Here is a 27,393-nt window from a genome sequence, read left to right on the forward strand (position 1 = left end):
GTCTTACTTATTATTGTAAAGGGACTACTGCTTTACAGTATAATGTTTCCTAGAGGTTTCTGATTAACAGCCTTTGTCAAGTTAAAGCAGTTACTTCTATTCCTAGTTGGACAAGAATTATCGTAAGAGGATGTTGAATTATAAAGAGTGTTTCTTTTCTATCTGCTGAGATAATGATAAAAGTTTTTCTACATTAATCTGGTAACACAGTGACATAAATAAGTGTCCTAATAGTTAAGCCACTATTACATTTCAAGAAAATCCTCACTAGGTCATGAGGCTTTGGTTTTAAAAAAAATCCTTAATTTGCTATTATTCCTTCAGAATTTTTGTATCTCTGTCAGGTCAGTATCAACTATCTATTGGCCTCATAATGTATTGCAATACATCTTTTAGTACTTGTTTCAGTTAAAAATATATTAGGAAATTTCTAATTTTCCAAATAGTTTATTTAGCCTTCACTCTTAAATAATAGCTTAACTGGTAGAGAATTCCAGGTGAACCATTATTTTTTTTTCCTCACAATTTTAAAGACATTTTCCCCATTATCTTCTGGTTTCCATTGTGCTGTTGAGAAGTTTGTTGTCAGTCTATCTACAAAGTGTCTTTTGCTTGCTCTTAAAAAATTTTATCTGTCTTGGTTGTTCTGTCAATTTGTACCTTACTTATGTAGTCTATGACATGAGCAGGTAAATTTTTAGTTTACTTGTAATACTTTTAGTGCTCATTGTACTTCCTGAATCAAAGCATTAATGACTTCCATAAATTCTAGAATTGCTAATGCCGGGAGCCGGTCCATGCTTGCTGTTTCAAGGGTCCTGGCATATATGGCATACTGTTCTTAATATGTTTGCTCACCTTCTTGGCACTATGTGTTTTAACCAAGGTCTCTGAGAAAGGTTGTTTCCCCAGGTAGGGATTTTCCCCTGAAGTTAGGGAGGGAATAAAACCTCTTAACTAAGTGCCAGGTGGGTAATTAATCACTTTAACTACGAACAATCATGCTTAAGCTACATAATCTTTACTCCCTGGAATGGAGATAAGAAACGCCCTAACCTTTGTAATAGAGATTGATAGGATTGAATCAACTGGTATAAATACAGATGTAATAAGACAGCAAGACTCAGAACTTAGAATACGGAACCAAGAGAGACGGAACCTAGGCACAGAACCTACACAGAACGTTCTCTAGAGACAGAAGAACTTCGCTGGAGAGAACATGGCAAAAGATCCTGGACAGAAACTGGCCTCAGAACCTAGAGACAGAACCTAGCGAGAGAACATGGCAAAAGATCCTGGACTGAACCTGACTACAGAAATTGGCAAGAGAACCTGACTAGAACCTGGTAACTGAACCTGGCTGGAGAACCTGGACAGAACCTGGCTGGAGAACCTAGCAAGGGAACATGGCTACAGAACCTGGCTGGAGAACCTGGAGAATCTGGCTGGAGGACCTAGCAAGAGAACATGGACACAGAACCTGGCTGGAGATCCTAACCAGAACTTCGCTGGAGATCCAGACCAGAACTTGGCTGGAGATCCTGGCTAGAGATCCTGGCGAGGCTGCTGATCAACTGAACGCTGTCTCCATGTCATTCCTTCTTCGCCAACTCCGTCTATGCCTTTGGGGACCCCTGGACCTGCTGGGGCTGGACCCCGGCATGCTAAGAAACCTATTTTCCCTCTCTGAAACACTTCTCTTTCTCATCGTGATCTCTTCATCTCTTTGCTGCACACTATGTAGTTTCTTCAGTTCTGCTTTCCATCTTACCAAGTCCCCCTTTGGCTATGTCTAATTTGCTGTTTAACCTGTCCATCAAGTTTTTTATGTCAGTGACTATTTCATTTCTAGGCTTCCTACTTTTTTCAAATCTTTCTGGGTGTGTTTTTTTAAGTGACTAAATCTCTTCTCATGTTTTTAATTCTCCTTTGCGTGATTATCATTTAAGCATGTTTTATAATCTCTATCACATCATTCTGATATTGGAAATCCTTAGGGGAAAATAACCTTGCTGTTTGTTGACTCTGTTATCTAGCTCATGGTGGATTATTTCTTCATATGATTTATAATTTTAGAATCTGGCTCATGATCATCAGGATCTTAATTGTGGAAATCCTGTTAGGCCTAAGTCGAAAGCATATCCCTCCAGAGGGGTTTGAGGACTGACTTCGGGTTTGCTTCCGCCAGACACTCCAATGCTATTCCTTGCTCAGCACCTATGTTACTTGGCTTTTTAGTTCCGAGCATGTAGGTATTATAAATCAAATTCTAAACATGTTCAAAGGTAGGTTCATGTTTACTAATTCTCAAAGTTACTATAAATCTTTCTCTCAGTTCTCAGATTATACAGATCCCATTCTTTGTCACCTCCATATAAGAATATATTCTTTCCCAATCACCCTTTTACCAAATGGATAGCCTGTCAAGGGTCCTGACTTCCTGCTGGGGATGACTCCGTTCCAACTCCCAGCCTAAAACAGTCCCAAGACCTCGGCTCCTTTCTCTGTGTGGACTTTAAAACTCAAGCCACTGAGCCGCCGAAGCAAGCACCGCCGCCCCTCCCCTATCTCGAGACTTCTACACTATCAGCTTCCATGCTTACCCTCTGGTTCTCAATGTCCTCTGCCCTTTTGTCTCCTTTCATTTTTATAAAATTAGCTCTATTTTAAAAATCATCTTTATTTCATACAGCATTTCTGGTGTTTAAGTGGGGCAGCTTTCAGGTTATCTAGGATGCCAGATTGGCAGAAAGAGAAGTCTCCACGTCCCTTACGTTTCCATGCCCTTTCTTTTTATTGAATATAGAGAAGGCTTGATTAGATACTGCTATTTAACAGTTTCCGATAGTTTCTCATTATCTACGCAGTAGGTGGGAACACCCTAGATTGAAGCTCTCTGTAAGTAACATTCATTTCAAGTTGAAAAATGAAAAAGGGTGATGACAGTAGGATGTGGGAGGCCCCGAAAGTTATGATCGATTATGAGGGAATAATAATGTATAGTGAATATTCAAATCCAAGAATATGTTGAATTCAAATTGGTGGAAGTTCCCCTGTCATTAATACCAATACTGGACAACTTAATAAATTCTAACTCATTATGGTTCTTCCTTTGGAAAATGCACTGATTTAAATAAATCACGCATAAAGAAAATGACTTTTAAATACAGAGCATCTTTTCATTCTATTTGGTGCTGTGTCCTAGAGATCTATTTTTTTTTTTTTAAGTAAAAAGAAGGAAAAGGTTATTTTTCAGGAAGGATTTGAAAAAAGACAAAATGTTGATTATTTTGGTAGTTAGGAAACATATCATTCCAGACAGAGTAATGGTTTATAATCAGAAAGACTAAAGAGAGGATTATCACGGAACACTTAACATGGCAGAGTGGACACAAAATGGAAAGAAATGAGACAACTATGTTTTAAATAGAATTAAAGCCTTGGTATAAAATTAGACTTTTATGAGGAAAATAAAGGGCTTACAGAAGTGAACAACATGAATAAAGGAGCATTCTGAACATTCAAGAAAACAGCAGAAACAGAGACCCCATTGAAAATAAACTTGGAAATTGGAAAGTAAGATTTGCACATTGTTCGTAAGGACAGAAATGCCTCCTGCTTTTCCATTAGCGTCTACCAGCTCCAACAAGACTGCTATATGCACTGGGCAAGCAGTAGTTTTCCACTTCGCCAGTGGTGGGGCAGGGGATCTAAATCTAATGCAATAGAGAAAGCATTATTAAGGCAAGATGACAAAAGATGAGATTACAATCTTAGAGGCCAAGAACCCAGCCCTGGGGAGACAGATAAATGATGCGAATTAAGGAGCTCTTCACAGGCTTTTACAAATGACTGCCTAATTTTTTTCTACTTTGGGTATAAAATAATATGTAGTGATGGCTAGCCCATTAATCATGGGTAAACTTGAGAAGGACTTTAAGAGGTCATTTAGACTATTATCTCATTTCAGTCAAAATACCTCTTCTCTTGTCCAGCCGGCCTGGCTCAGTGGTTGAGCATCAACTTATGAACCAAGAAGTCATGGTTTGGATTCTTGGTCAGGGCACATGCGCGGGTTGAGGGCTCAATCCCCAGTCGGGGCATGTAGGAGACAGCCGATCAATGGTTCTCTCTTATCAATACGTTTCTATCTCTCTTTCCTTACCCCTTCCTCTCTGAAATCAATAAAAATATTTTTTTAAATAGCTCTTCTCTTCTAAACTATATGATTCTCAATCCTCCAAACTTGCATATTTAAGACATTTTATGTACATACTAGAGGCCTGGTGCACAGATTCATGCACTGGTGGGGTCCCTTGGCCTGGCCAGCAGGGATCTAGCCAAAACCAGCTCTCTGACATCCCCTGAGGGGTCCTGGATTCCAAGAAGGTGGTTCTCGGGTGATGCACTCTGGAATCAGGCTCCCTCCTCCCTGGTTCCAGGTGCATCACCTGAGAACCGCAGTTGCCAAGTCACCACAGCTTGGCAGCTCCTGCATTGAGTATCTGTCCCCTGTTGGTCATTGCGTGTCATAGCTACCGGTTGGACGGTCGAACAGTCAGACAGTCACTTAGGCTTTTATATATGTAGATGTAAAGTGTTTCTTTCCAATGATATTTATTAGCCCTCAGTAGAATTACCCATTTTAAAACTATATTGAAGCAATTAGCCTAACAGGGATTTGACACAAGTATGCACACTTACCTTAGTGAAAGCTCGGTAACATAAGCCACACACCTCCACCAGGTAGGCCAGAGTGAAGACAGCATTCTGAATTACAAAGCTGAGCAGTTTTGAAAACGGTTCCAACAAACTCTGCAATGAGATTGGGGCCAAATAAAATCCATTGCTGACTCTTTCATTTTAAAAAGTATTAAAAGTCTTATGATCCTTTAATGGGATCACTCTTTTCTTTTTATTTAAAATCTGTTGCCAGGTGGCTACTGTACCAACGCTGTTGGTCTAACAAGAACAGAACTACACCTTCAATCAGTGGCTTGAAGAGCATGGTTTAATCATTTTATTGCTTTAAGAAAGCATTTTTTTCCAGACGGCATCATTTTTAAACCCACCTAACTCCAATGCTATCCTCGTGTGCACCCCCAGCTGCCGAGACTGGGAGAGGTTTGCATTAGATCTCCCACTCTATTTCTCAGAACCCCTAGGACTCTATGGGTTCATAGGATCCAGCTCCTCTCAAAGTTTGTCTCCTCGTTAGATAGCACAAACCAACCCTGGCACGTGAGCACCAAAGCACGATTAGCTAAGAGACAATTCATCATAACGCAGCTTCCTGCCAAGGTTAGCATCAAAAAGGCATCGTCAGTTTTGCTTTCCCCATCTGAAATCCACCCATAAAGGGTCGGTTTTAATCCATACGCTTTCTGAAGCCATTCAGAAACATTTATGGAGCACCAACTAAGTATTAGGCAGAGTTAGATGTTTTCATATAGTTTCTCTTATTCAAATTCCTTATAACAATCTTGGGGAGACAGTATGCTGCAATAGGTAAGGACACAGGTCTAGAGTTTCACACACGTGTTTTCAAACTCTAGCTCTCTGTGACCTTGGATAGGTGACTTAAGCTCTCTGGACTTGGTTCTCTCCTCGGCAAAGGGCGGATAACAATGCCCTCCACGTCACTGTACTGTTGTGAGAATTAAAGGGGATAACGTATGTAACGCACTTGGCAGCAGTAAGCCCTCCATCACTATGAGCTGTGATCTGCTTCGTAACTCTGAGGCTTCAGCACCCCTATGCTGCAGCTGAGGCAGTTAAGCAGGAAGTAACTTGCTCAAAGCCATGCAGATATCGAATGGTATTCAAAACCAAACTCCGGGGCAATTTCCAGAGGCAGAATTGCTCTGTGGGGAAGGCAGGATTATTTAGATTGGGCTCCAAAAGACTCCCATGCCATTATTCCCACTACCTCTGAACCTCTACAGTCCTAACTGTCTGGATGATGAAAGTAACACCTGCTCCATGTGTAAATGCAGGATCTGTAGAAAGTATAGATGAGGAAATAAAAGTCATCCATAATCCCACCACCCAGTGATAACGTTTTGTTATATTTCTCTTCTCTGTGGCACACAAGTTTATAAGTTGAAATCTTACACATATACAATCCTACATTTTGTTAATATAATAATAAAAGTAATGTCCAATGCTACTTAATTATTCATAATCATCCATTTCAATGACCACAAAGTCCGTTTCATGATAACATCCCAATAAATAGATTTTTGCACAATATTTGCATTTTCTTCTTATTCCTTAGAATAGAGTCCCAGAAAATAAATGACTAAATCAAAGGATATGGTCATTTTAAGATCCTTTTTCCTTATTGATATAAAAATGAATTCATTACATGTGAGTTGCCCCTGAGGGTAGGAATTATATCTTTAATTTGTTTGTATTCCCCACATAAACCCATGTAGTACTTGCCACATAAAATAAATCTTTAAAAAAAACAAGCTTTGAAGTAGTACTGCTGAATCAGCATTCTTTGCTCTCTATAAATGTCGCCTTGGATGATGGATGAATGGGGACAGGAATATGTCTCTGTTGATATATAACGCATCCCTGCTTGCCAAGAAATAAAGAAACCTCAATTCAAACCTACATAGAAATTTGCTCTTTCATCCAGCAAAGCAGCATGGCGATGGGGCGATATGGTGCAACAGAAAAATCAAGGACCTTGGAATCAAAGGACCTAAGTTCCACTAACCAGCTCTGTAACCTTGGCCAAGACTTCATCTCTCTGAGCCTTTCCCTTACCTGTTAACGAACAGATTAGACCAAATGATCTCTTTGCAACTTTCCAGCATCAACCATGAGTCTGTGAAAGCACATTCAAGGTAAACATTACAGGAAATGTGCCATCTCGGTATATTAACCAATAGTCGCAAGCCACTGCAGTACAAACTACTGCACCACTGCATATAACGCAGCCCAGAAGGGAAGCCAGGAACGCAAAGGTGAACGGGACGCAGTGCTGGAATTCATGAAGCTCAGTCTCACTGGGGAGACGTCGGTACAAAATAAGAGCTAATTCAGAGAGCTCTATCACGCACTGTGGGATACAATATAGGAGGAGGTTGCTACAGAGAATATGAGCGTTTTTCATTGAAATTCAAATTCTCATTATGAAGATTGAGACGTTAGCCTCACTGACAAGGATATACAGCATTTCAGGTAAAGGAAATGGCCTAAGCAAAGGCAAGGAAGTATGAAATTAAATAAGACTATAAATGCAAAGCCGTTAGCACAATGCCTGCCATCTGGTACGTGCTCAGAAACAGTGGTTGTTGTTTTGATGATGATGATGATTCTGAAAGTAGGCAGGAGGCATGGGGGATGGGACAGGTAGCCGAGGACTAAATTGGAAAGGTAGGCTGGCAAGTTAATGAAGTACCTTCTTATGCTACATTAAAGCATTTTGGACATTACCCTAAAAGAAATGAGAAAGTATCAAAGATTTTAAAGTGAAGAACTAATGTGATGAGATCTGTGTTTAGAAGGATCACCTTGTTCGTCGTACGGAGGACAGACTGATGGACATGGCCCAAAACTAAGAGGACCAATTATTAAAAATGATACTGCGATATAGTTGAGCTCTTCACACTAGACACTTCGAAGGAGACTGAAAGTGAAGCACTCAGCTCGCAGTGACTGCTTCTTCAGCACTGCCCGTGCTTGCTTTGCAGGTGAAAACATAACTAAATACCAACTGGTTTTGTTTGTCTGAAACATACATACCCTTGTGGCATTGGTAGAGGGGATCTTCAAGAGGCAAATCATAATTCTCAAACTGGAATCTAAAGAACACTGTGAAAAAATACCAAAAAAGTAAAAGTCGGTACCCTTCTTAATATATCTTTGCTTCATATATTTCTTATAAGCATTTACGTTAGGAAACAAAATCTGAGACATAGCTGCCTCCTTATAGTTTTTCATGCCATATATTCATGTTGATAAACATCATTCTCAGGCTTTAAAAAAATGTATTAAACAATGTTAAACAGTTAAATAATTAAACATAGTTTACAAACTATTTCTCAAAGATATATCCCTAAAATAAAATCAGATAGCATTAAAGAATTGGACAAACAGACAGACGGATGGATGGATGGATGAACATAGGTGAATAGGTAGATATTAAATGTGCCCACATCTACACTAATTTGTTAAAGGCCATGTTGAAAAGAAACTTAGATCGATTTAAAACCATTAGACTTATTAATCCAAATAAAAGCCAGTTTCATCTGCCCTTCCTCTGCTACCAAAAGACACGACAAAACCCTGGGGAAAATCAATGTGTCTCTCTCATATCGATGTTTCTCTCTCTCTTTCTCTTTCTCTCCTTCTCTCCCTCCCTCCCTTCCACTCTCTCTAAAAATCAACGGAAAAAAATATTCTCTAGTCAGGATTAACAACAACAAAAGCAGAAGATAATCAGAGAAAGGGCCCAGATCTGATCTAGCAGGGCAGTTTTCACACATGTCCTGAAGTTCCGAAAGTTATTTCGCAAGTATTTCCCAAGGGAAACGTCGGTCTATTTAATCTGCTCAATATCCATAGGAGTGGATGTGACATTTACATTACTTTGAACAGGGGCTGAAAACTGGCTGCTCATCAGGTCCCTAGAGCGTTTTTAAAATCAGGAAATAACATTTTGGAAAACATGGGAAGATCAACAGCATGAGGCCTGCATTCCCACAGAACAGTTGGCTGGAGAGGAGTAGCAGCTGACCCTGTAGGAAGGGACTGGTGCTCTCCAGCTTGCAAGGGTCTGGACTCTTCTTATTCCTTATCTCATTTCACTCCTGTGGGCAGTCAGGGTGGTCCCTGCGGACAGGGCTGAAGGTCACAATTTAGACTTGCCAGTTGTTTGCAACTGGCTACACGTCCACCTGGTCAGTGTTCAAGTTTAATTTTTTTTTCTTTTTGTTAATTTTCACCCAAGAATATTTTTCCCATTGATTTTTTATATAGAGAGAGAATGAAAGGGAGGGAGGAGAGGAGGGAGGGAGGGAGGGAGGGAGAGAGAGAGAGAGAGAGAGAGAGAGAGAGAGAGAGAGAGAGAAAGAGAGAGAGAAACCGCAACTCAGATACATGCCCTTGACCAGGAATCAAACCTAAGACCCTTCGGTCTACAGGCCAATGCTCTAACCACTTAGAATACTGGCCAGGAACCAAGTTTAATATTTTGACTATAGTATCAGCCTATCAGCATTTGAATTTACCAGGCTAGCCCTACCCCTCCTCTTAAGCAACAGATGGCTCTCTGGTCCTAGGGAGGTTCCATGTGGCCAACTTAAAACGTGTGTATTTGATTTCCTACATGTTCATGTGCAGTAGCTATATATGTACATGGTTTCAAAGTACTAATCCTTTTGCTTGGATTTATTCAGCTACTCCAGACTTGTGGGTAGACAAGAATCAAAAGATGTGAGAGATAGTAAAGATCTCAGTATTCCTGCTTCTCACGTAACTTCAAACTCAAAGAAAGCAGCACCAACCTAAGGGTCCCTGGATTATCAACCTTACAGAACCTATGCGGCGGGTCACATTTTCCAAACCTGCCAATTTGGAAAAAGGTATTATCAGAGGTGATTGGTCTTTATGAAACATTTTACATACACGTGATACTCAATGTAGAAGAGGAACTGCCAACATGTAACTTCACCTGTCAGATTAACAAGTGATTCATTAACAAGTTGAATACTTCTAGCTGTGATCTGCATAGAGCAAATGAGGTTCATAGACATAGCAATGGATTCAAGTGCCTGTAGAGCCCTGAATGCTTCGAGTCACCCCTGCTTTAGAAGGACTCTAGAAGTCTGTTCGTGGAAAGGACACTGGACTGGGCATCAGGGAATGCTAATCCTCACGCTGCCACTGCTTCTCTGAATATGCAGTCCCCATCTGGAAAAGGGGGACATTGGAAAGGATGGTTTTCATAGGTCCCTTCCAGCTTCAACAGTATAGGATTCTGTTTTCACATTTAGTGGACTCATGTTGAAACTGTTTCTTAGGCTATCAGATTTCCAGAGAGGCCCTTGTGTGTGTATTCTTGGAAGGTGGGCTGGAGAGAGGAGGGTGTAAAGCCATCAAGAAAATCATCTTAGTTTAAAAAAAAAAAAAGAATATCATCTTGGTCTTACAAGTATAGTATTCACCAATACATAGCAATCACTTCCATTTAGATAATTCTCTAAAGTCGAAGCTTTACATTATATGTCTGGTCTCCTGTTAGAGAAAACTACTTATTCATTTACCTAAGTATTTACTTAATATCCACTTGACAATTTTTTCTATAAACTGGAAACATGAAATCACTAAGTCAAAATGCTCACTGCATATAGCGGTCATTCAGAGAGAACAACCTAAATAATCTTCTCCACTCCAGGGCTAGCAGAGATTCCAGACAGCCCTTTATGAAACAAGATGGATGATCTGCAAACAGAAACAAGTAATTTAAAATGAAATCCTGGGCTCAGCTTACCTTCAGAGGCAAAACACCAGGCAGCTTGACAAAAAATGTCTGAAACTGGTTGCTGATTGTGGTCCAGAGGCTACTAGGAGAATCCATGGGCAAAGCTTCCATGAAGGTAGCAATGTTCTCCAAACAGTGTATCATAGCACCCCCTGCTGGTAAATTCTTTTTGTTATTTAGGCCCTAAAAACAAAAGCATAGGCGATCAACTGCTGAAACAGCATGGGAATTTGTGTAGCTACTTGGTAAAGATCAATTTAAAAAATCACACATTCAGGCTATAATTGTGTTGTGTGCCTACTGTATAAGCATTGCAATTGGCAGGAGTACAGACAAAAATCAACACAGTCGGACAAATGTAGGAGGAAAAATTGTGATCATTGACTCAGTGTGAAAAGGGGAAATGTAAGTAAGAAAAACATCGTTTAAACATCTACAATTGGCATGGTTAGGTGCTAAAGAGATACAATGAATGATGCTTGCGGGAAACTCTATTGGCCAGAGACTAAGAGTAATGACCAGCAGCAGTCCCTATGGCAACCTGCCAACACTCCAAGCTAATTGAGAGAGCTAATAAGCAGAGGACCTGAGACATGAATCCAAGTCTCGCAATGCAACGACTGAGTGGAGCTGAGAATTGGCTTCAAGTCTCATGAGAGTGATACATCAGATAAGCAGGACTTGAATCCGAATCTCGTGATACACTGAATAAGTGAAACTGACACTTGAATCCAAGTCTCATGACACAGTGCACACTGCTCTACCCACCGCACCTTAGAAAGGCAGGAAGTTCTCAGAGGTGAGTTCTCAATGGTCCGCCCTTTGGTTGCGGGTGTCGAGACGCTTTAGGTAAATAGTAAATTCATTCAAAACCGCAATGTCTGACACTTGCCTAGGCGTTGGCAATTTTTACATTAATTTTTAAACTTTAAATTATTTTAAATTTTAAATGAAAATTGTTTGCTTTAAATTTTAAATTAAATGACTTTCTTCCTCAGCAGGGATTTCAGTGGGAGCTTAGAGTGTCATCAATGCAGACCTACCTCCAGGAGCTGACTGAGAGCAGCAATAGAGCTCAGCTCATTGAAGTCCATCAGCGACGTGGCTAAGGTCCGTAAAAAAGTCCCATCTGGAAAGTGAACAGTCAGATTTACTAAGGTCCCGGGTTCCGGCGACCAGCCACGTCAGTGGAGCCTGCACCCCCACGGGTGAATTACCTTTGATAGTGCTCTGGAACAGCTGCGGGAAGATGCCGTTGGGGGCCAGCTGATGGAAGATGCAGCGCAGAAACTGCTTGGCCACGCCCGCTGCATTGCCCGGAACCATCATGCTGGGGGAGAGCAGGGGAAGGAAAGACAAGGAATCGTGGGACACGCCGAATGAGGTTGGGTATTTATTTTCTTACTTATTTAGAGTTCAGGCATTTACATGTACCAACCCACGGATGGAATGTCTTGTTGTCATTTTCATCCGTGAGATGAAATAGTCTAATCACACAGAATCCTGCTGTAAGTTTTTAGAAAGAGAACCAGGAAGTGCCAGGCTGGCCGCAGGCTAATTCCAGCACCCCCGTGTACAGATGAGGGTTCTGAGACCCAGAGATGAAAGGTGACCTTCAAAGACCACAAGTCCAGAGACTGGCAGGGTCAGGACTAGAACGCAGGATGAGGATTATCAGTAAGATCCTCCTAGAAAGTGTCACTGGCTACAAGAGAGAGCTTCTCTGAGAAAAAATACAGGGAAGGGCGTGTTCATTCCTAGCGGGAAAGCTGGGAAGTTTTTGGGGGGTGAGGGGCTCTGAGTTGGTACTTGTACAATGGATAGGACTTTGATGTGTGCGGTTTCCCCCTGTACCCTCTGTACCATCTCTGCATGTCAAAGAGGGAGCCACGGTGATTATGTGGCCCTGGCCCTCAGATTAAAGCATTAGAAAGGATATTCCCAGAGTGATTAGGGGGTGAGTTACCAGAAGAAAGAGGAAGTCAGCTCTGAAAAAGAAACTAGCTACTGATACATGTAAAAACATAGATGAATCTCAAAAGCATTATGCTAAGTAGAAGGAGTAGGCACAAAAGAGTAATTCCATTTATATGAAGCTGTATGGTGGGAAAATTCATGGTGGTGTTTGCCTCTCGGGGGGTGGAGATTAGGAAGATGCATGAGGGAACTCTCTGGGGGTGATGGTAATGTTCTATTTTGACAGAGGTTTGGGTTATGCAGGTGTATGCATTTGTCAAAACTCAGTTAATGTATACTTATGTGCACATTCTTGTATGTAAATTTTGCATTAGAAAAAAACATAAACAAAAATCAAACTTTATTAATGGTAACTGCTGAAGAATTAGCATACTGGGGGAGCATGCTGATGTCTGAAAATTACTTTGAAATGCATTCAAAAATAAAATGGATGATGACCGGATACATGGTTGGGTGTGTGATAAAGCAAGCTAAGTCATATCACTCCTCACTCTCTGCTTCACGCGGTAAAAGTCAGACTTCTTACAATGGCCTCCGGAGCTCTTCCTGGCCTGGCCTCCCATTACCCCTGCCATCTCACCCCCTACCCCTCCTTCCCTGCTCATTCTGCTCCAGCCTACATTAGTCTTGTTCCCCAAATACACCAGGTCCTCTCCTGACTTACGGTCTTTGCTGCTTCCTCTGCCTGGAAGATTCTTTCTATTAGTCACTGCATGTATGCACCTCCCCTTTATCAGGTTTTGTTCAAAGGCCACTTCCTCAGAGGCTGCCCTGACTATTATATCTAAAACACTACCCTCAGTAGCTCTCCATCTCCTAGACTTACTTGATTATTTTTCATAGCATTTAGCACTAACTGATATTAAATTACATACCAGTTTCCTCATTAATTTGCTTATTGTCTGCCTCCCCGACTAGAATATAAGCTCTATGAGAGCCAGGATTGGCTGTTTTGTTAACTACCATATCCTCAGTTCCTAGTAGTCACTCCATAAATGCTTGTTGAATAAATGAATGTTACACATGTCTCACTACACTTTTTGTTCATAGCACTCAGTCCTGTTTACAAGTATAAACGCGTGCAAATGTTTTGTTCATGTTTGCCTCCAAGACAGTCTGTGAGCCCTACAAGGTCAGGATCATGTCCATTTTGCCCCGAGTTGAAATCTAGCATCTAGCACAATGCCTGGTACAGAGTGGGCTCAAAAATACTTACTGAGTAAAATGAGTGAACGCATGAAGGAATGAATGAAGGTGTGAAGAGAAAATGGACACGTGCTCTGGGGAACAGCAACGGAACTAACAATATTCCTTCCACGGTACACACTCTGCTACTTTAGAAACAGGATGGACAAGCACAAAAGACAAAAAGAAAGTGAGATTTGGGCTCACTTTAGGACCTTACCTTTCTGCTTGATTAGAAAAAGTAGTGCTGGATGCCAATCTAGGAAGTAAGTAAACAGAGTCCATGAGTATCTTAGGCCTTCATGATGAAGTGCATAGTACTGCGGTAGGACCGTGTGGATCTGGTTTAGACAGCGAGACATGTGAGACCATTGACAATTCCCTTGACCAGGGACAGAGGGCCCGCACAGTGGTCAGGCTACAGGGTTCAACTTAACCTAGTTTCTGAGAGCTGATTTCTGCAACAAATCAGATATTCCCACGGAAATGCATACAGTTAAGTTGGTTTAATATCGCCCAGCCAATCTGCAAAATGGCCTCTATAGCCAGGCCAGAGAGGTGTGAGGATAGCGTTTGGCCCACCCCACCCCATATTAACTCAAAATGCATTTCTTCGTATACAACCTCTGAACCCTAACAAACAAATCGCAAATTGTAAACGCCTCTCTAAGATAGTAAAATGAGTAACAGGGGTATCTGTCAGCTATTTCTTAAGTTGAAAGGACAAACTGAAAAATGTATTAGGGTAAGTAATCATTATATAACATGAAGTTTTTGAAAAGTATAACTATATGGTTCTATACACGTGGAAACTATCTATAGGTACAGAAGGAGAATCTACTAAATTGGTAGGTATAGAAAAACATGCCATGATCAGTAAGATATTAAAGAAACAGCTTAGCTGGTGTGGCTCAGTAGCTGAACATTGGCCTATGAACCAGGAGGTCATCGTTCGATTCCTGGTCAGGGCACATGCCTAGGTTGTGGACTCAATCCCCAGTAGGGGGCGTGCAGGAGACAGCTGATCAACAATTCCCTCTCATTGATGTTACTATCTCTCTCTCCCTTTCCCTTCCTCTCTGAAATCAATAAAAAATAAATAAAAACAAACAAATAAAGAAAATGCTACAAATCTATTTGCTTAAGACCACAAGAAAGTGATCTGAGCCAAGAACACATCTGGAGAGAAATAGAGGGTCCAGCAACCTCTAACACCAGACACTATTCCCAGTTGCTTTGGTCATGGGCCTTCTCATGCTAATGATACCACAGTGAAAAGATAAATATCGGCAAGTGAAATCAAAGTAATTAATGATGCAGTAAATGTGACCTTGAAGGCTGTACCTAGAAAAAGGGGTGGGTAATTTTTTATTTTATTTTTTACTTTTTTTTTAATCCTCACCTGAGGATATGTTTTATTGATTTTAGGGAGAGTGAAAGAGAAACATCGATTGGTTGTCTCCATACACACACGACCAGGGATCAAACCCGCAACCTGGGTATGTAGCCCTGACCAGGAATCAAACCCACCACCTTTTGATGTACAGGACGATGCTCCAACCAACTGAGCCACATCGGCCAGGACAGGGTGGGTAAATTTTAAGAGGGATGTAAATAGGGAGCAAAATACAAACTCATTTGGAAAGGCTTGGGTGATAAATGAAAGGGTTGTGCTGAACTCACATACTCGTAGAACACCCTGGAAATAGTTCCTGTGGGACTAGAATAAATAAACCACTGTTCGTGCAGGCACATGACCTCCTGTGGAAGAGAGGCATTCAAGGAAGCCCTGAATCAGGTGATTGCTGAATCTGTTTTATTGGCAGGTTTGCTGAATCAGTAGAGGTTAAGAATTCTGGAAACTTGCTTTAAATCAGGGGTAGAGAACGTCCAACCCATGGGCCGTATCATTTGGTCTGGCCCTGCCAAGGCAACAGCAGGCAGGACTCGAAATTCATAAATCAAGGAGCTTGTTTCATAGCAACATCATTTTTAAGTTGATAATTCTATATGGCCTGTGAATGGTGTTGTAAATATCCAAATGGCCCTTGGCAGAAAAAGGTTCCCCACCCCTGATTTAAATGCTCTCTCCCAGTCTCCCCAAAAGAGGTAGAGATTTAAGCCTACTTAAAACCCTTTGTATGTATGTGTATGTATATATGTGTATATATATATATATATGTGTGTGTGTGTGTGTATATATATACCTAAATATATCTAAATGTGTCTGCTGTTTTTCTTTTACTTTTCTTTAAAGCTTGTGTTTCCATCTTAACAGTTGGCCATGCTTGAACAAGGTTTATTCTCTCTTAATGTAAAATCAAAAAATAAAACCCCTCTATATCAATTACTACTTAGATCAGCTACTCCAAAGAGATGGTAACAGACCAGACCAGAGCAATAATCCTACCTGTTGTAACACGGCAAAGTATTCGAGTAGAAATTGTGACCTGGCATTAATAAAAACTCTCATTCCACAGTACTGTTGATAGTTGGTATAAAATTTATTCCATGATTATTATAATGAGGTTAAAATCAAGGGTTTAAATGAAATAATTCATTTTTTCTTATCTCCCCACCTCCCATGTTCATGGCTTACTTTCCATATTGGCTATTTGTAAGTGTGAAAGGTAGAATAGTTATACCATCTCTGACTTGTATATACTCCTAAGGATACCACAGAGAAACTGGGGGAAGGGAGATAAAGTAGTCATACATTTTTAGGGCCAAGGGGTTTTCCATGCTTTCCTGTTTGTTTTTAACTTGAAATCATAATTTCTTCATTAAAAAAATTAAATTTAAGCTCCATTAAGATTCATGCTCTTTCCCTCCCTGTAATACCAAGAATTCGCAGAATCCAGTGTTTCCCCTGCCTCCTCCACAGAGAACTTCCCTAAGAAATCACTTCTACCCTAAACTTCTATAGCACTGACCGCACATACCCCTCATTACAGCTCTTAGTCATGTCCTATCTTGTCTGGCTACCCAGTTGGTCCACACATCGCCGTCCTCTTCGACAACTAAGCCACAAAGCACTTGAGAGCAACAGCTCGGTCTCATGCCCACAGCCTACAGCGCCCAGCTTCGTGCCCACGCAGACTGGAAACGGAATACATTCCAGTGGAATTTCAGTCCATCCTCTATAAGTCGTTCGTGCTAGGGCTACAATTCGTTACTGGAATTGAACCTCCCTTATATTCATAAAATACTTCACTTTTCTTCTCAGGCCCTACCTGCTGAATGGGAGCTTCTGAACATGAAGCTTTTCAAAGCAGCTTCTTTCCCTCTTCCCTCGGTCGGGCTGAAGGAAGGCCCTGCCCCCAAGGTGTGTGCATCCTTCCTTGTTCGGAGTCAGGACTGTGACACTGCCACGCTCCCCTCGGCTCTGCCCCCCCACATGCCAGCGCCCCAACTGCATAATTAAGTGAGCCACCCCAAGATTACAAAATGCCCAGAGAACCCTCTTAAAACCGGCAAAGGGAGAGGAACAAGAATAGCATCTCAAACCTAACAAGCGGTTTCTCTGAACTCACACAGTTCTGAGCACTGTTACCTCCAGTAGCTCACAGAGTAACAGACAACAAGCAACAGTTTTCCTGGTGCGTTTTCCTCTGGCTTCACTCTGGCATTGGGACTCGTGGACCCTACACAGCTGGGAAATTCACCAAAAGTCTGGTTCATTCCGTTGTTTTTTTAATTGGTCTGAGTGGACCCCAAGATCAAGCATCATAAGATTACTAAATGTTTCACTTTTGAACTGGCAGCTTCTATCTCAATATATGAATTGAATGAGGCTCCTTCCCACCAAGCACCACAGAGGCCGCGCTCACCTCCCCACGGACTGCATGATGTCCAGCAGCAGCGGGGCCGCCAGGTCCGGGCTCAGGTGAATGAACGTGGAGAGGACCACGATGGCCAGCCCGAGCGTCTCCTCGTCGTATTCCTCAAGGATGGCCCCACAGTCATGGCATCTGCAAGGGAAACAGAGAAGTGCCTTCCATGAAAGCCAACAGTGGTTTCAACAGAGAACAAATCCCCTTTCTGGTGAAAGTCCCCCAAAGGAGGTCAGGGTCTCACTCTAACAATAAATAGGAGACCCCATGCCACCCTCACCATAGACACAGAAGCAGATGGCATGCATGGCAGAGACCAGGGGGGTTGCTTTGACCACCGAAACATCCTTTCAGCTCACAAACATCTGGCCTACACATGAACTGACACCTACAACGAGCGCCTATTGGACTAAGTCTACGGCTTCTAGCTGAGGGATTTCATGCATGTGAAGGCACTGCTAGGGAGAGTCAGAAACTAGATATTTTTCATTTGCTGAAATGAAAAACGCCTAGACACAAATGGAAGCTTTCCTAAGCTTTTAAATTTAAAAATGTCCTATTTTGAGGTCAATAGAACACTCTAGAAAGCCTGGGGAGCCTGGAGAGCAGGCTCTTCTACCTCTCAGGTCAGTTTTATGAAGTCACCACGCTTACAGAGTGTAATATGTAAAAACACAATGGCACAGGGGGAGGGATTGAGCAAAAAAGGGGGAAAAAGAGAGAGAGAAACACAATGGCACTTGCTCTTAACTGGCTTACGACTTATTGCTCGTCTTATCTAATGCAGGCTCAATTTAATTCATCTCAACAAAGCCAACGCTCTTATTTCCAGCCACAGCTGGGAGCTCTATAATGTGAAGGGAAAGCCTATTGGGAAGAGCAAGGGAACCTGAGCTATGATCGCTACCGTGACCCTTCCATCCAAAAACTTTCTAAAGAATAGAATAGGAATAGAATAGAATAGAATAGAATAGAATAGAATAGAATAGAATAGAATAGAATAGAATAGAATAGAATAGAAATATTTCCTAAAAATTGACTTTTTAAAGAGATAGGATTCACATTTGTAGCCAAAACGATAAATGGAATGGAGACACAGGCAAGCAGGAAGGCAACTAGGAGAGACTGGACTTGGAGGATAGCACACAAGGGGAAACTACACCAAAGCAGAAGCCAGGAGGAGTCCTCCACAAGCAGCGAGGTGCCCCACATGTGGACACACCTAGGAGCTGTTCCACACAGGCGCCATTCCTCTTCAGTGATGCCCGTCAGCTGGGGCCAGCTACTTGGATCTTTGCACCAGCCGCTTCCACCCCTCCCTCCTCTCCTTCTGTCACAAGCCTACCCCATTGTTACTTGGGTCACTTTTACCAGGCAGTCTCCTTGTTCTAATGAGATCTCTCCAAACCTAAAACCCTGTAAGTCTTATTCTTTATCATAGGCACCGAATAAGCATTTATGTGCCAGGCAATGTGTAGAGAACTTAGCGAATAAAATAGAAGGTAGTGACCCAGTCCCGCATTGGCCAGTGTTGTTCAGTGGTTAGAGCATCAGCCCGTAAACCAAAGGGTCTCAGGTTCGATTCCCAGTCAAGGGCATGTACCTGGGTTGCAGGTTCAATCCCCGGCCCCGGTCAAGGCACATGTAGGAGGCAACCAAAGGATGTGTCTCTCTCACATCAGTGTTTCTTTTTCTCCTTCTTTCTCCCTCTCCCTCTCACTCCCTCCTTTCCACTCTCTCTAAAAACCAATGGGGAAAAATGTCCTCTGGTGAGGATTAATACACACAAAAAGAAAGTGTCCCAGATCCTAGGGAACTCACAATATATGATAAAACATGTATGTGCTAACGACTAAACAATTAAAATACCCTGTGATAAGTGGTAAAATAGATAGATGCATCAAATACTATGGAAACTTGGAGAATGGCATGACTTATTCTGCCTTATGGGATCAGGGAATCCGCCTTAAACTAGGTTTTGAAGCATGACTAGGAGTTCACCAGGCAGAGATAATACAAAGAGAAGGGCACCAATGAAATCACAGAGGAGAGCACACACCAGGCATGCTCTGGAGACGAAGAGGGAGCTTGACAAAGAGTTCCCGGCGAGGAGTGGCAAGGCCATACCTTCACAATCAAATGGGCCTTTTGTAAGTGAAGGCATTTGGAGTTTATCCTATACGAAATCTGGGGATATTGAAGGCTGACAAACCAGGACATAACCAGTTTGAGATTCAGAGAACAGATCCTGCTGGTAGAATGGGAATAAGGATCAAGTCTCCAACTTATCCCATACTAGCAATTTGAAGCTTCTGGTTGAGGGGTTTTATTTGTGTGAAATTACTGTTGGAATCATTGGTAAGTGGATGTTATCTGCATTCGTCCAAGTTTTTTAAAATGACTCTGCATAAGTGGAGTCATTTGCTGCCGTGTTTCTAGAATAATAAATGCATCCCAACACTTATGGCTACAGTCACTTGAAGAACAAATTATAGCATGCCTCCTCTGATGCTTTCTCATAATCACAGGGAGCAAACTCTCACATTCTGCAAACACCGCGAAGGAAGCCACTGTGTGCGCTTACTTGTCAGTCATCACCGTCGGCTGCTCGTCTGTGAATTCCTCGGGTGCCGGCACAAACATGCTGACGATGCTGGGTGCTGACAGCAGGCTGGACTTAGTGGCCCCTGGGCAAGCAGCAGAGACAAATGGTGAGTAAACATCTGTTTCGTGGGGCCAGGAAAAGCCCGTTCTCCTCATAAATCCTCCCAAGATCACATTCACAGGGAAGTGGCGTCGACAGCCCACACCCTCAAGAGTAAAATGAATCCCAGATTGAGATTTGTTTCTGCTCATATGGCTTTAAAAGCCAGGTTCCTATCTCTCCCTTTGCTTCTTGACCTTGAAAAAATTACAAAAAGTTCAGGTGCCAATAAGGGTACTAGGACCAAGATGAAAAAGGAGGGAAAATCTACTCGACTCCCCTAAATGAGTTATGGCCTTATTTGCTAGGCATAAATGGGAGCTGCCCTTACGATAGTGTTTCTAAAATCACAAATATGTACTAACACTAAAATGTTGTGACGTTGGGAAAGGAATAGGATCCCAGAGCTCCACACCCCTAAGTAAGAGGAGATGTTTGAGCTGAGAAATATCCGGATGTTTTTTTACTTTGGAAATGAATATGATAAGCCCCAAAGCAAAAGACTTCATTTTTCAAACTGAAACATTTAAAAATGAAATATCAAGTGTTGGGAAAGAATCAGCCAGTGTCCTCAGCCAATCAATACTACACAATTTAAAATTTGGGGCTCTGATGCCGTCAGAGAAATCTGAGGCAGGAAACTTGGCAACGTGGTCTAGTGATGAGTACAGCTGGAGTAGGAGACTGCTCTCCGTCAAGAAAGCCAGCAGTGTGGGGCCCGTGTCCGGGAGCGTGGAAACGAGGCTCTCCAAGAATCCCAGAGTGACGGTGCAGAGGCACGCTCTGCTCTCCGAAACAGCCGAGACTCTGAGCTCTCCAAGCAGGAGAGGAGGCAAGGAAACCCAATGGCCGTGAAAGAATCTGTTTTTCATCAAGGAACTGGCAACGTGGTGCTGAAAAACAAAACATAGCTGTATGATCTTTCCTCAATCGGGGAAAGATGATGATGCAGAGAACTGGTTTCCAAAGGAACTGACATAAAAATTTTAGAGACCCAGCCAAGTGGGCAGGCAGTGTGCGTCAATCTGAGGGAGAGAATGGTATGGAAGACTTTGAAGAGGCACAGTGCTGCCAGGCTGGCCAGGCTCCCTCTCCTGATCAAAGGCTCCAAATGTGCTGCTCAGAAGCCCGAGATCTGCAGACCCAAAGGCCAGGAAAGGATCTGAAAATACCTTTATGTTACATTTAAAGAACCCAAAAGGGAATCCAAATTTTACCGCTTATTTATCAGCCGTTTCTGAGATGCTGCTCTTTCCTAAGTGCACCCAAGTGTATCAATAACAAAGATCTCCAGTTGCGTTCTTAAAGATGTAGTTTGGAATGGAAGCAACAGTATTTATTATCAGCATAAGTGTAAATTGATTAAGAGTAGAAAAGGCAAGAAGTGGGCCAAGATAAAAGAAGACAAGATTGATTGTTAAGTGGTAATGTAAAGAGCATGAAACCAAAACGTGGAAAGTTTAAACCCAACACTCCACATACTTTTCATATTGACAGACCATGTCTACCAGATTCCAAAATGCCTATGCTAAACATGGAAAAATTCAGCCCGCTAGATATATGGTGATATATGCACAGTCTTACCAGAAACATAAGAAATTGATTATTTTAAAAGCCTGAGTCAAGGCTTTGAGAAGATCACTGCCTATTGTTATAATGCGGAAATCACAATTCAAGTCAAGAAAAGGGAGGGAATCAAAATCATTTGGGTGGTTTTAACCGATTATTATCCAGTACAAACACCACAAACAGATATTTTTGACAATAGCAGCGTGAAGTTGTTTTTTCAAAGGACAACGCAGAATGTGTGATGTGATATTCCTGGCAGTCACCTATAAAAGCATTATCGGTTAAGTTACGGGCAATGGTTCCCATAGGGCAACATTAGCTAGTGATGTGAGAGCAAAGAGCAATGTGCCAAGAGAAGGCGGGAAATGCAAAAGGAAGCCATAGGCCGCGGCTACCTTTCATTATAGCTGAGTCACCACTAAGTCTGCAATATTAGAGGCAGTCTCATGATCCCCCGTTGTTGGCAACACTTCTGGTGCCACCACCTATGGTTCCCCTACTAAATACCCAGCGTGCATGCCATACGGAACTAGGAACAGAAATAGAAGGTTCTTAGAAACTTTAGAATAAAGAGGGGACCTCCTCCAAAGCCCAACTTCCAAGCTGGAGATTTTGAACCTGGGAGATAAGAGAAAGCATAAAGGATTGGTCTGTCTAAAGCAGCAGTTCTCAACCTGTGGGTCGCGACCCCTTTGGGGGTCGAACGACCCTTTCACAGGGGTCGCCTAAGACCATCGGAAAACACATACATAATTACATATTGTTTTGTGATGAATCACTATACTTTAATTATGTTCAATTTGTAACAATGAAATTGGGGGTCACCACAACATGAGGAACTGTATGAAAGGGTCGCGGCATTAGGAAGGTTGAGAACCGCTGGTAAAGCCAGCACGCATGCACTCAGTCCCCACGCGGCATCAACGGGCTCTTCATTTACCGTGGAAGTGCCTCGCCATCTTTGTTCTCATCACCTCACCCCATGTGTGCTGCTGTGTCACTAGTGTGTGCTGCTAACTGTGTCACTAGTGTGTGCTGCTGTGTCTAGTGTGTGCTGCTAACTGTGTCACTAGTGTGTGCTGCTGTGTCACTAGTGCGTGCTGCTGTGTTACTAGTGTGTGCTGCTAACTGTGCCACTAGTGTGTGCTGCTGTGTCACTAGTGTGTGCTGCTAACTGTGCCACTAGTGTGTGCTGCTAACTGTGCCACTAGTGTGTACTGCTATGTCACTAGTGTGTGCTGCTAACTGTGTCACTAGTGTGTGCTGCTAACTGTGTCACTAGTGTGTGCTGCTGTGTCTAGTGTGTGCTGCTAACTGTGTCACTAGTGTGTGCTGCTGTGTCACTAGTGTGTGCTGCTAACTGTGCCACTAGTGTGTGCTGCTAACTGTGCCACTAGTGTGTGCTGCTATGTCACTAGTGTGTGCTGCTAACTGTGTCACTAGTGTGTGCTGCTAACTGTGTCACTAGTGTGTGCTGCTGTGTCTAGTGTGTGCTGCTAACTGTGTCACTAGTATGTGCTGCTGTGTCTAGTGTGTGCTGCTAACTGTGTCACTAGTGTGTGCTGCTGTGTCACTAGTGTGTGCTGCTGTGTCACTAGTGTGTGCTGCTAACTGTGTCACTAATGTGTGCTGCTAACTGTGTCACTAGTGTGTGCTGCTGTGTCACTAGTGTGTGCTGCTAACTGTGCCACTAGTGTGTGCTGCTGTGCCACTAGTGTGTGCTGCTGTGTCACTAGTGTGTGCTGCTAACTGTGTCATTAGTGTGTGCTGCTAACTGGGTCACTAGTGTGTGCTTCTGTGTCACTAGTGTGTGCTCTGTGTCACTAGTGTGTGCTGCTGTGTCACTACGTCACGGACAGGGACCAGAGTTTGCTCGACCACCCTGATTTCTGCTTCTACAAGCTTTTCCTAGGCCCTAAATGAGAAGAGTCTCCTCTCATCCGATATGGAGACTATAACTGCTACTCAGCGCCGTACAAATGTGAGCAGCATCTGGAGATAAATGTCCCCTCGTCCCTAGGGAAAATAAGAGTGGTAGGAATAGCAGGCCTGCTTGCTCTAAGGGGCTAGCTAAGAGATGTGGTCATGATTCATTTTTACTTTTTACGAATGATAGGTTAACCTGCTTTCTGAATTAAAAAAGAATGAAAGTAATGATTAGCCATGAGATGAATTTTGAAAATACACGTCCTAATGAACTTAGCACAGACTCATTCTCCGCTTGCTCCTAGGAGCAGCACAATGTCAAGAGCGCACTCTGTGCCCTTTCAGAGGCTGAAAAGAACCTCTGAGGTCATTCATCAGGGACCTCGGCATTCTGGTGGGAACACAGAGAAGCTGGGCCATGCCCAGGGAAGCAGGTTCAGGGTGATACGGAAAACGGACACGTATCGGGAGGGAGACCGAAGGACCCAGGATGTGTGCTCCAGGACAGACTGGGGAATAAGCAGCAGGTGACTGCTGAGGGAGACCAGACTTGTTTTACGTGGTCCCCAGGGTTGGAAGTCTCTCTGAGGAAGAGCTTCTTGTTGGTCATGGTCAGAGACGTCATGCATTCCCGCTCCCTGGAGGCGTTTGAGCAAAGGTGGGAGCCACTCCACAGAGCTGCCAAACGAGATTTCCGCACCCGCTGGGCGACTCAGTGATTGACAGATACAGTTTCTTCAGTTTCTCACAGCCTGAGACTCTGTGACTCCACTCACCTCTCATTCTCAGTGGCTGTCCCTCCAGGTCAGGGTTTAGGCACAGTGGCACGTTACATTGGCGTTTCCCCGGCTGTATCTGTTCTGTGGACAAATAGAGCATCCCAGTCTCAATGTGGTCAACTGAAGCACAATTCACAATCCAAAGAATTTAACCAGATCTCTTGGGGCCATGTTTTCAGTCATGGTTATAGTTGATTATTAACATTTACAAGAAACATCCTACTTTTTAGGGCAGGGCTGTTTGGCGTTTCACTATAAATCTGCCCTTCAGGTCTATGAAATGCAATTAATAGCAGCAGAGCATCTAAAACCATCCAAAAGTAGTCCAGATTCCACCACTATCACCCCCAAAAGAGCTCAAATCCCATCTCTCTTGATATGAAATGAAAAAACAGAAGGCTAACGTTACAGCCATAAAGAAATGTTTTATGCGAATCAGTAAATACATAAGTGATCATTTGGGGTAATGGCCAGAATGGTCATACAGAAAACACGTGGAACTGGTAGCAAGGAAATGACAGGCGTGTGAGGACTGAGGAACAGGAATAAGGGGGCAGGGGCGGAAATGGGGGAGCGGTGCTTCGGGAGCATTGGTTTCATGTGAAAGATGAAGCAGAGAAGTAAGCCAGCTATACGTGGACGGAGGAGACAGGTGCTTTGTGAGCGAGCAGTGCATGCTGGGGGACTCGATCATGCTTTAGGCTGTCTTTCTCGGTGTGTCTACATGGCTAGATCTGTTCTTTTGCAGGCTAGTGAGCCACTGAATCAATGTATGTGGTATGACGTACTATGCCTCCTAACACTGAACTACACGTTCATTGACTTTCCTCTGACCTTGGCTTTGGGGAGAACTTTTTATGGCATGAACAAAAACAAGAATGTTGTGATGAAGCTCTAGTCGGACTTGGTGACCAGAGAACCAGCTTGGAGGATGGAAAAGCAGCCCAGGGAAACCCAGGTGAAAGAAATGCAGACAGCATGGAAATAGTGAGTATTAACTGCGACACCAGAGTGACATGAACAAAGCGGAAGTTTGGTTGAAAAGTGAAAAATTCAGTTAAATGGGTTATTTGGCATCATGCAGATTTTTTTAAGGTTAAAATTTAGATTGGAAATTGAGCTCTATTTGCCTTTTTATCTCTACTGAGTCAATCAAACTGGGTTGTCATTATAGGCAGAATCTAAAATGGTTAGCTTAGGCTGAGCTACTGGCTATAGAAAACAGTACAATGGTGAACTGCTCTCAGGAGCCCACAGGTCAACCGAACAAAAGCTGGACATTTAATTACTAAAGAACTAACCAAACAAAAGCTTTCATTCTCAGTTCCTTACACAGCTTCATCTCAGTAAAGAGAGCAACAAAGTCCTCTTGGTGTGGACAGAAGACTTCGCCCAAACTCTCAAGACTGGCTATCCAATGTCTTCCTCCTGGTCTCCTTGCCTGTCGGCTTTTGGGCATTTAAGTACCCACTACCACCTATCAGTAAATGAAAGATAAAACACTAAACCCGCAAAATGTTAACAACCCTTATAAAGGCCAGGAGAATTGAAACTATCTGCTAAATGTAGGATTGAGTATAGTGTGTAGGATTCAGTCATCTAGACCAGCTCTTTCTTTCTTTCTTTCTTTCTTTCTTTCTTTCTTTCTTTCTTTCTTTCTTTCTTCTTTCTTTCTTTCTTCCTTTTGAAGACTGGGGGGAAATAAGTTGAAATTGTGTAACTATTATGGTTTTGAAAAAATAACACTATCTCAAGATTTTGGGCCTGTGGAAATTACAGTTCCTGGTCTTAAGGAAGGATATTAAAATAATTGCATATAACTGTAGCCAGAAAGTACTAGCCAAGATACTAAATTAGCCCGATCCAAGTGTTGGCCCCCAAATCAGAGTGACAAATCCTGATCTTTTCCTGGTGCGTGCATATTGCAAAGTGCTTTCACATGTGTAATTTTGTAACCCAAATGACCCATTTAATTAAAAAGAAGAAAAGCAGGCACTCAAAAGAACAGGATTGAGGCCGTAAGTACTGGCTTGAGAAAGTGGTAAATGTGCAGAAAAACATGGTAATAAAGTGTAGAAAATGCAGAGGGATCATGTGTAAACCAGACATGTCACGGCAGTCAGTCCTTACTTTAACACTGAGGTTAGATGCACTTTCATCGTATGAGCATGAGGGTGTGCGGCTGCAACCTGGTGCCCTGCTGACTCAGACACACAGCTCACATTCCCAAACCTACTGGCAGATCATGATGTCACTAGGCTGACACTGGCTATTATTATTATTACTATTAACAGTCCCTTATTTGGGTACTTTACAGTTTAAAAAACCGAGAATATTGGTGACCTGGTATTTTGTTTTGTACTTTTAATTCACATCATGAAATCATAGTGCCATTCCTTCCTTTATGCATTTACATCATTAAACTCTCAGACAGATAACCTAATATCTGGAATCTGGGTCTTAGAGGGGGAAAAAAGAGTTGGATCAACCTAGATGGGAGAACAGGTGGCTCTAGAATGCTTGGAAAGTTTAAGTAGACTTATTAATTACTTTAAGGGTTTTAAAAAATTATTTGAACCACAGAGCACAAGAGAACGTCTATTCCTTAACAAGGGAGCAGAAGGGACCCAGGGAAAGTGGCATTAGCTCATCTGAGAGGTAAAACAAGAAGAAAAAGCTTGACCCACCAGTGTCCCAGTTGCTGATGTTATGGGGGGCGCTAGACTGATGCTCCAGCTGTCGCTTCATTAACTGGCTCATTGTCAGAGCTCCCAGGGATCCCCTTTTCATCTGCCTATACTGAGCTATATGAAGGAAATTAGGAGATGGTTACTACGGGGATAAATCCGCATGGCACGCAAAGGCTCTACACATCCAGATAGAATCTTAATTGAGTCTTCACCAGCTATTCGTCACTGTTTG

At 42.5% G+C, this 27,393-nt stretch overlaps 1 protein-coding gene across 2 annotated transcripts in view; it reads right to left on the minus strand.

Annotated features, from left to right (window-relative positions):
* The window catches only part of UNC79 (unc-79 homolog, NALCN channel complex subunit), a 176,612-nt gene that overhangs the window by 37,790 nt on the left and 111,429 nt on the right, over nucleotides 1–27,393 (minus strand). For both annotated transcript variants that reach the window (XM_036315970.1, XM_036315962.1), the window contains 10 exons: nucleotides 27,159–27,275; nucleotides 24,469–24,552; nucleotides 20,078–20,180; nucleotides 17,491–17,631; nucleotides 13,881–13,919; nucleotides 11,716–11,828; nucleotides 11,542–11,627; nucleotides 10,508–10,681; nucleotides 7,759–7,827; nucleotides 4,705–4,815 (listed from right to left, as the gene is read on the minus strand). In XM_036315970.1, the coding sequence (XP_036171863.1) occupies nucleotides 4,705–4,815; nucleotides 7,759–7,827; nucleotides 10,508–10,681; nucleotides 11,542–11,627; nucleotides 11,716–11,828; nucleotides 13,881–13,919; nucleotides 17,491–17,631; nucleotides 20,078–20,180; nucleotides 24,469–24,552; nucleotides 27,159–27,275 (1,037 nt within the window). The remainder of the gene's footprint in view (nucleotides 1–4,704; nucleotides 4,816–7,758; nucleotides 7,828–10,507; nucleotides 10,682–11,541; nucleotides 11,628–11,715; nucleotides 11,829–13,880; nucleotides 13,920–17,490; nucleotides 17,632–20,077; nucleotides 20,181–24,468; nucleotides 24,553–27,158; nucleotides 27,276–27,393) is intronic.

This window comes from Myotis myotis, unplaced genomic scaffold (genome assembly GCF_014108235.1).
Source record: "Myotis myotis isolate mMyoMyo1 unplaced genomic scaffold, mMyoMyo1.p scaffold_m19_p_1, whole genome shotgun sequence".
Lineage (NCBI taxonomy): Eukaryota > Metazoa > Chordata > Mammalia > Chiroptera > Vespertilionidae > Myotis > Myotis myotis.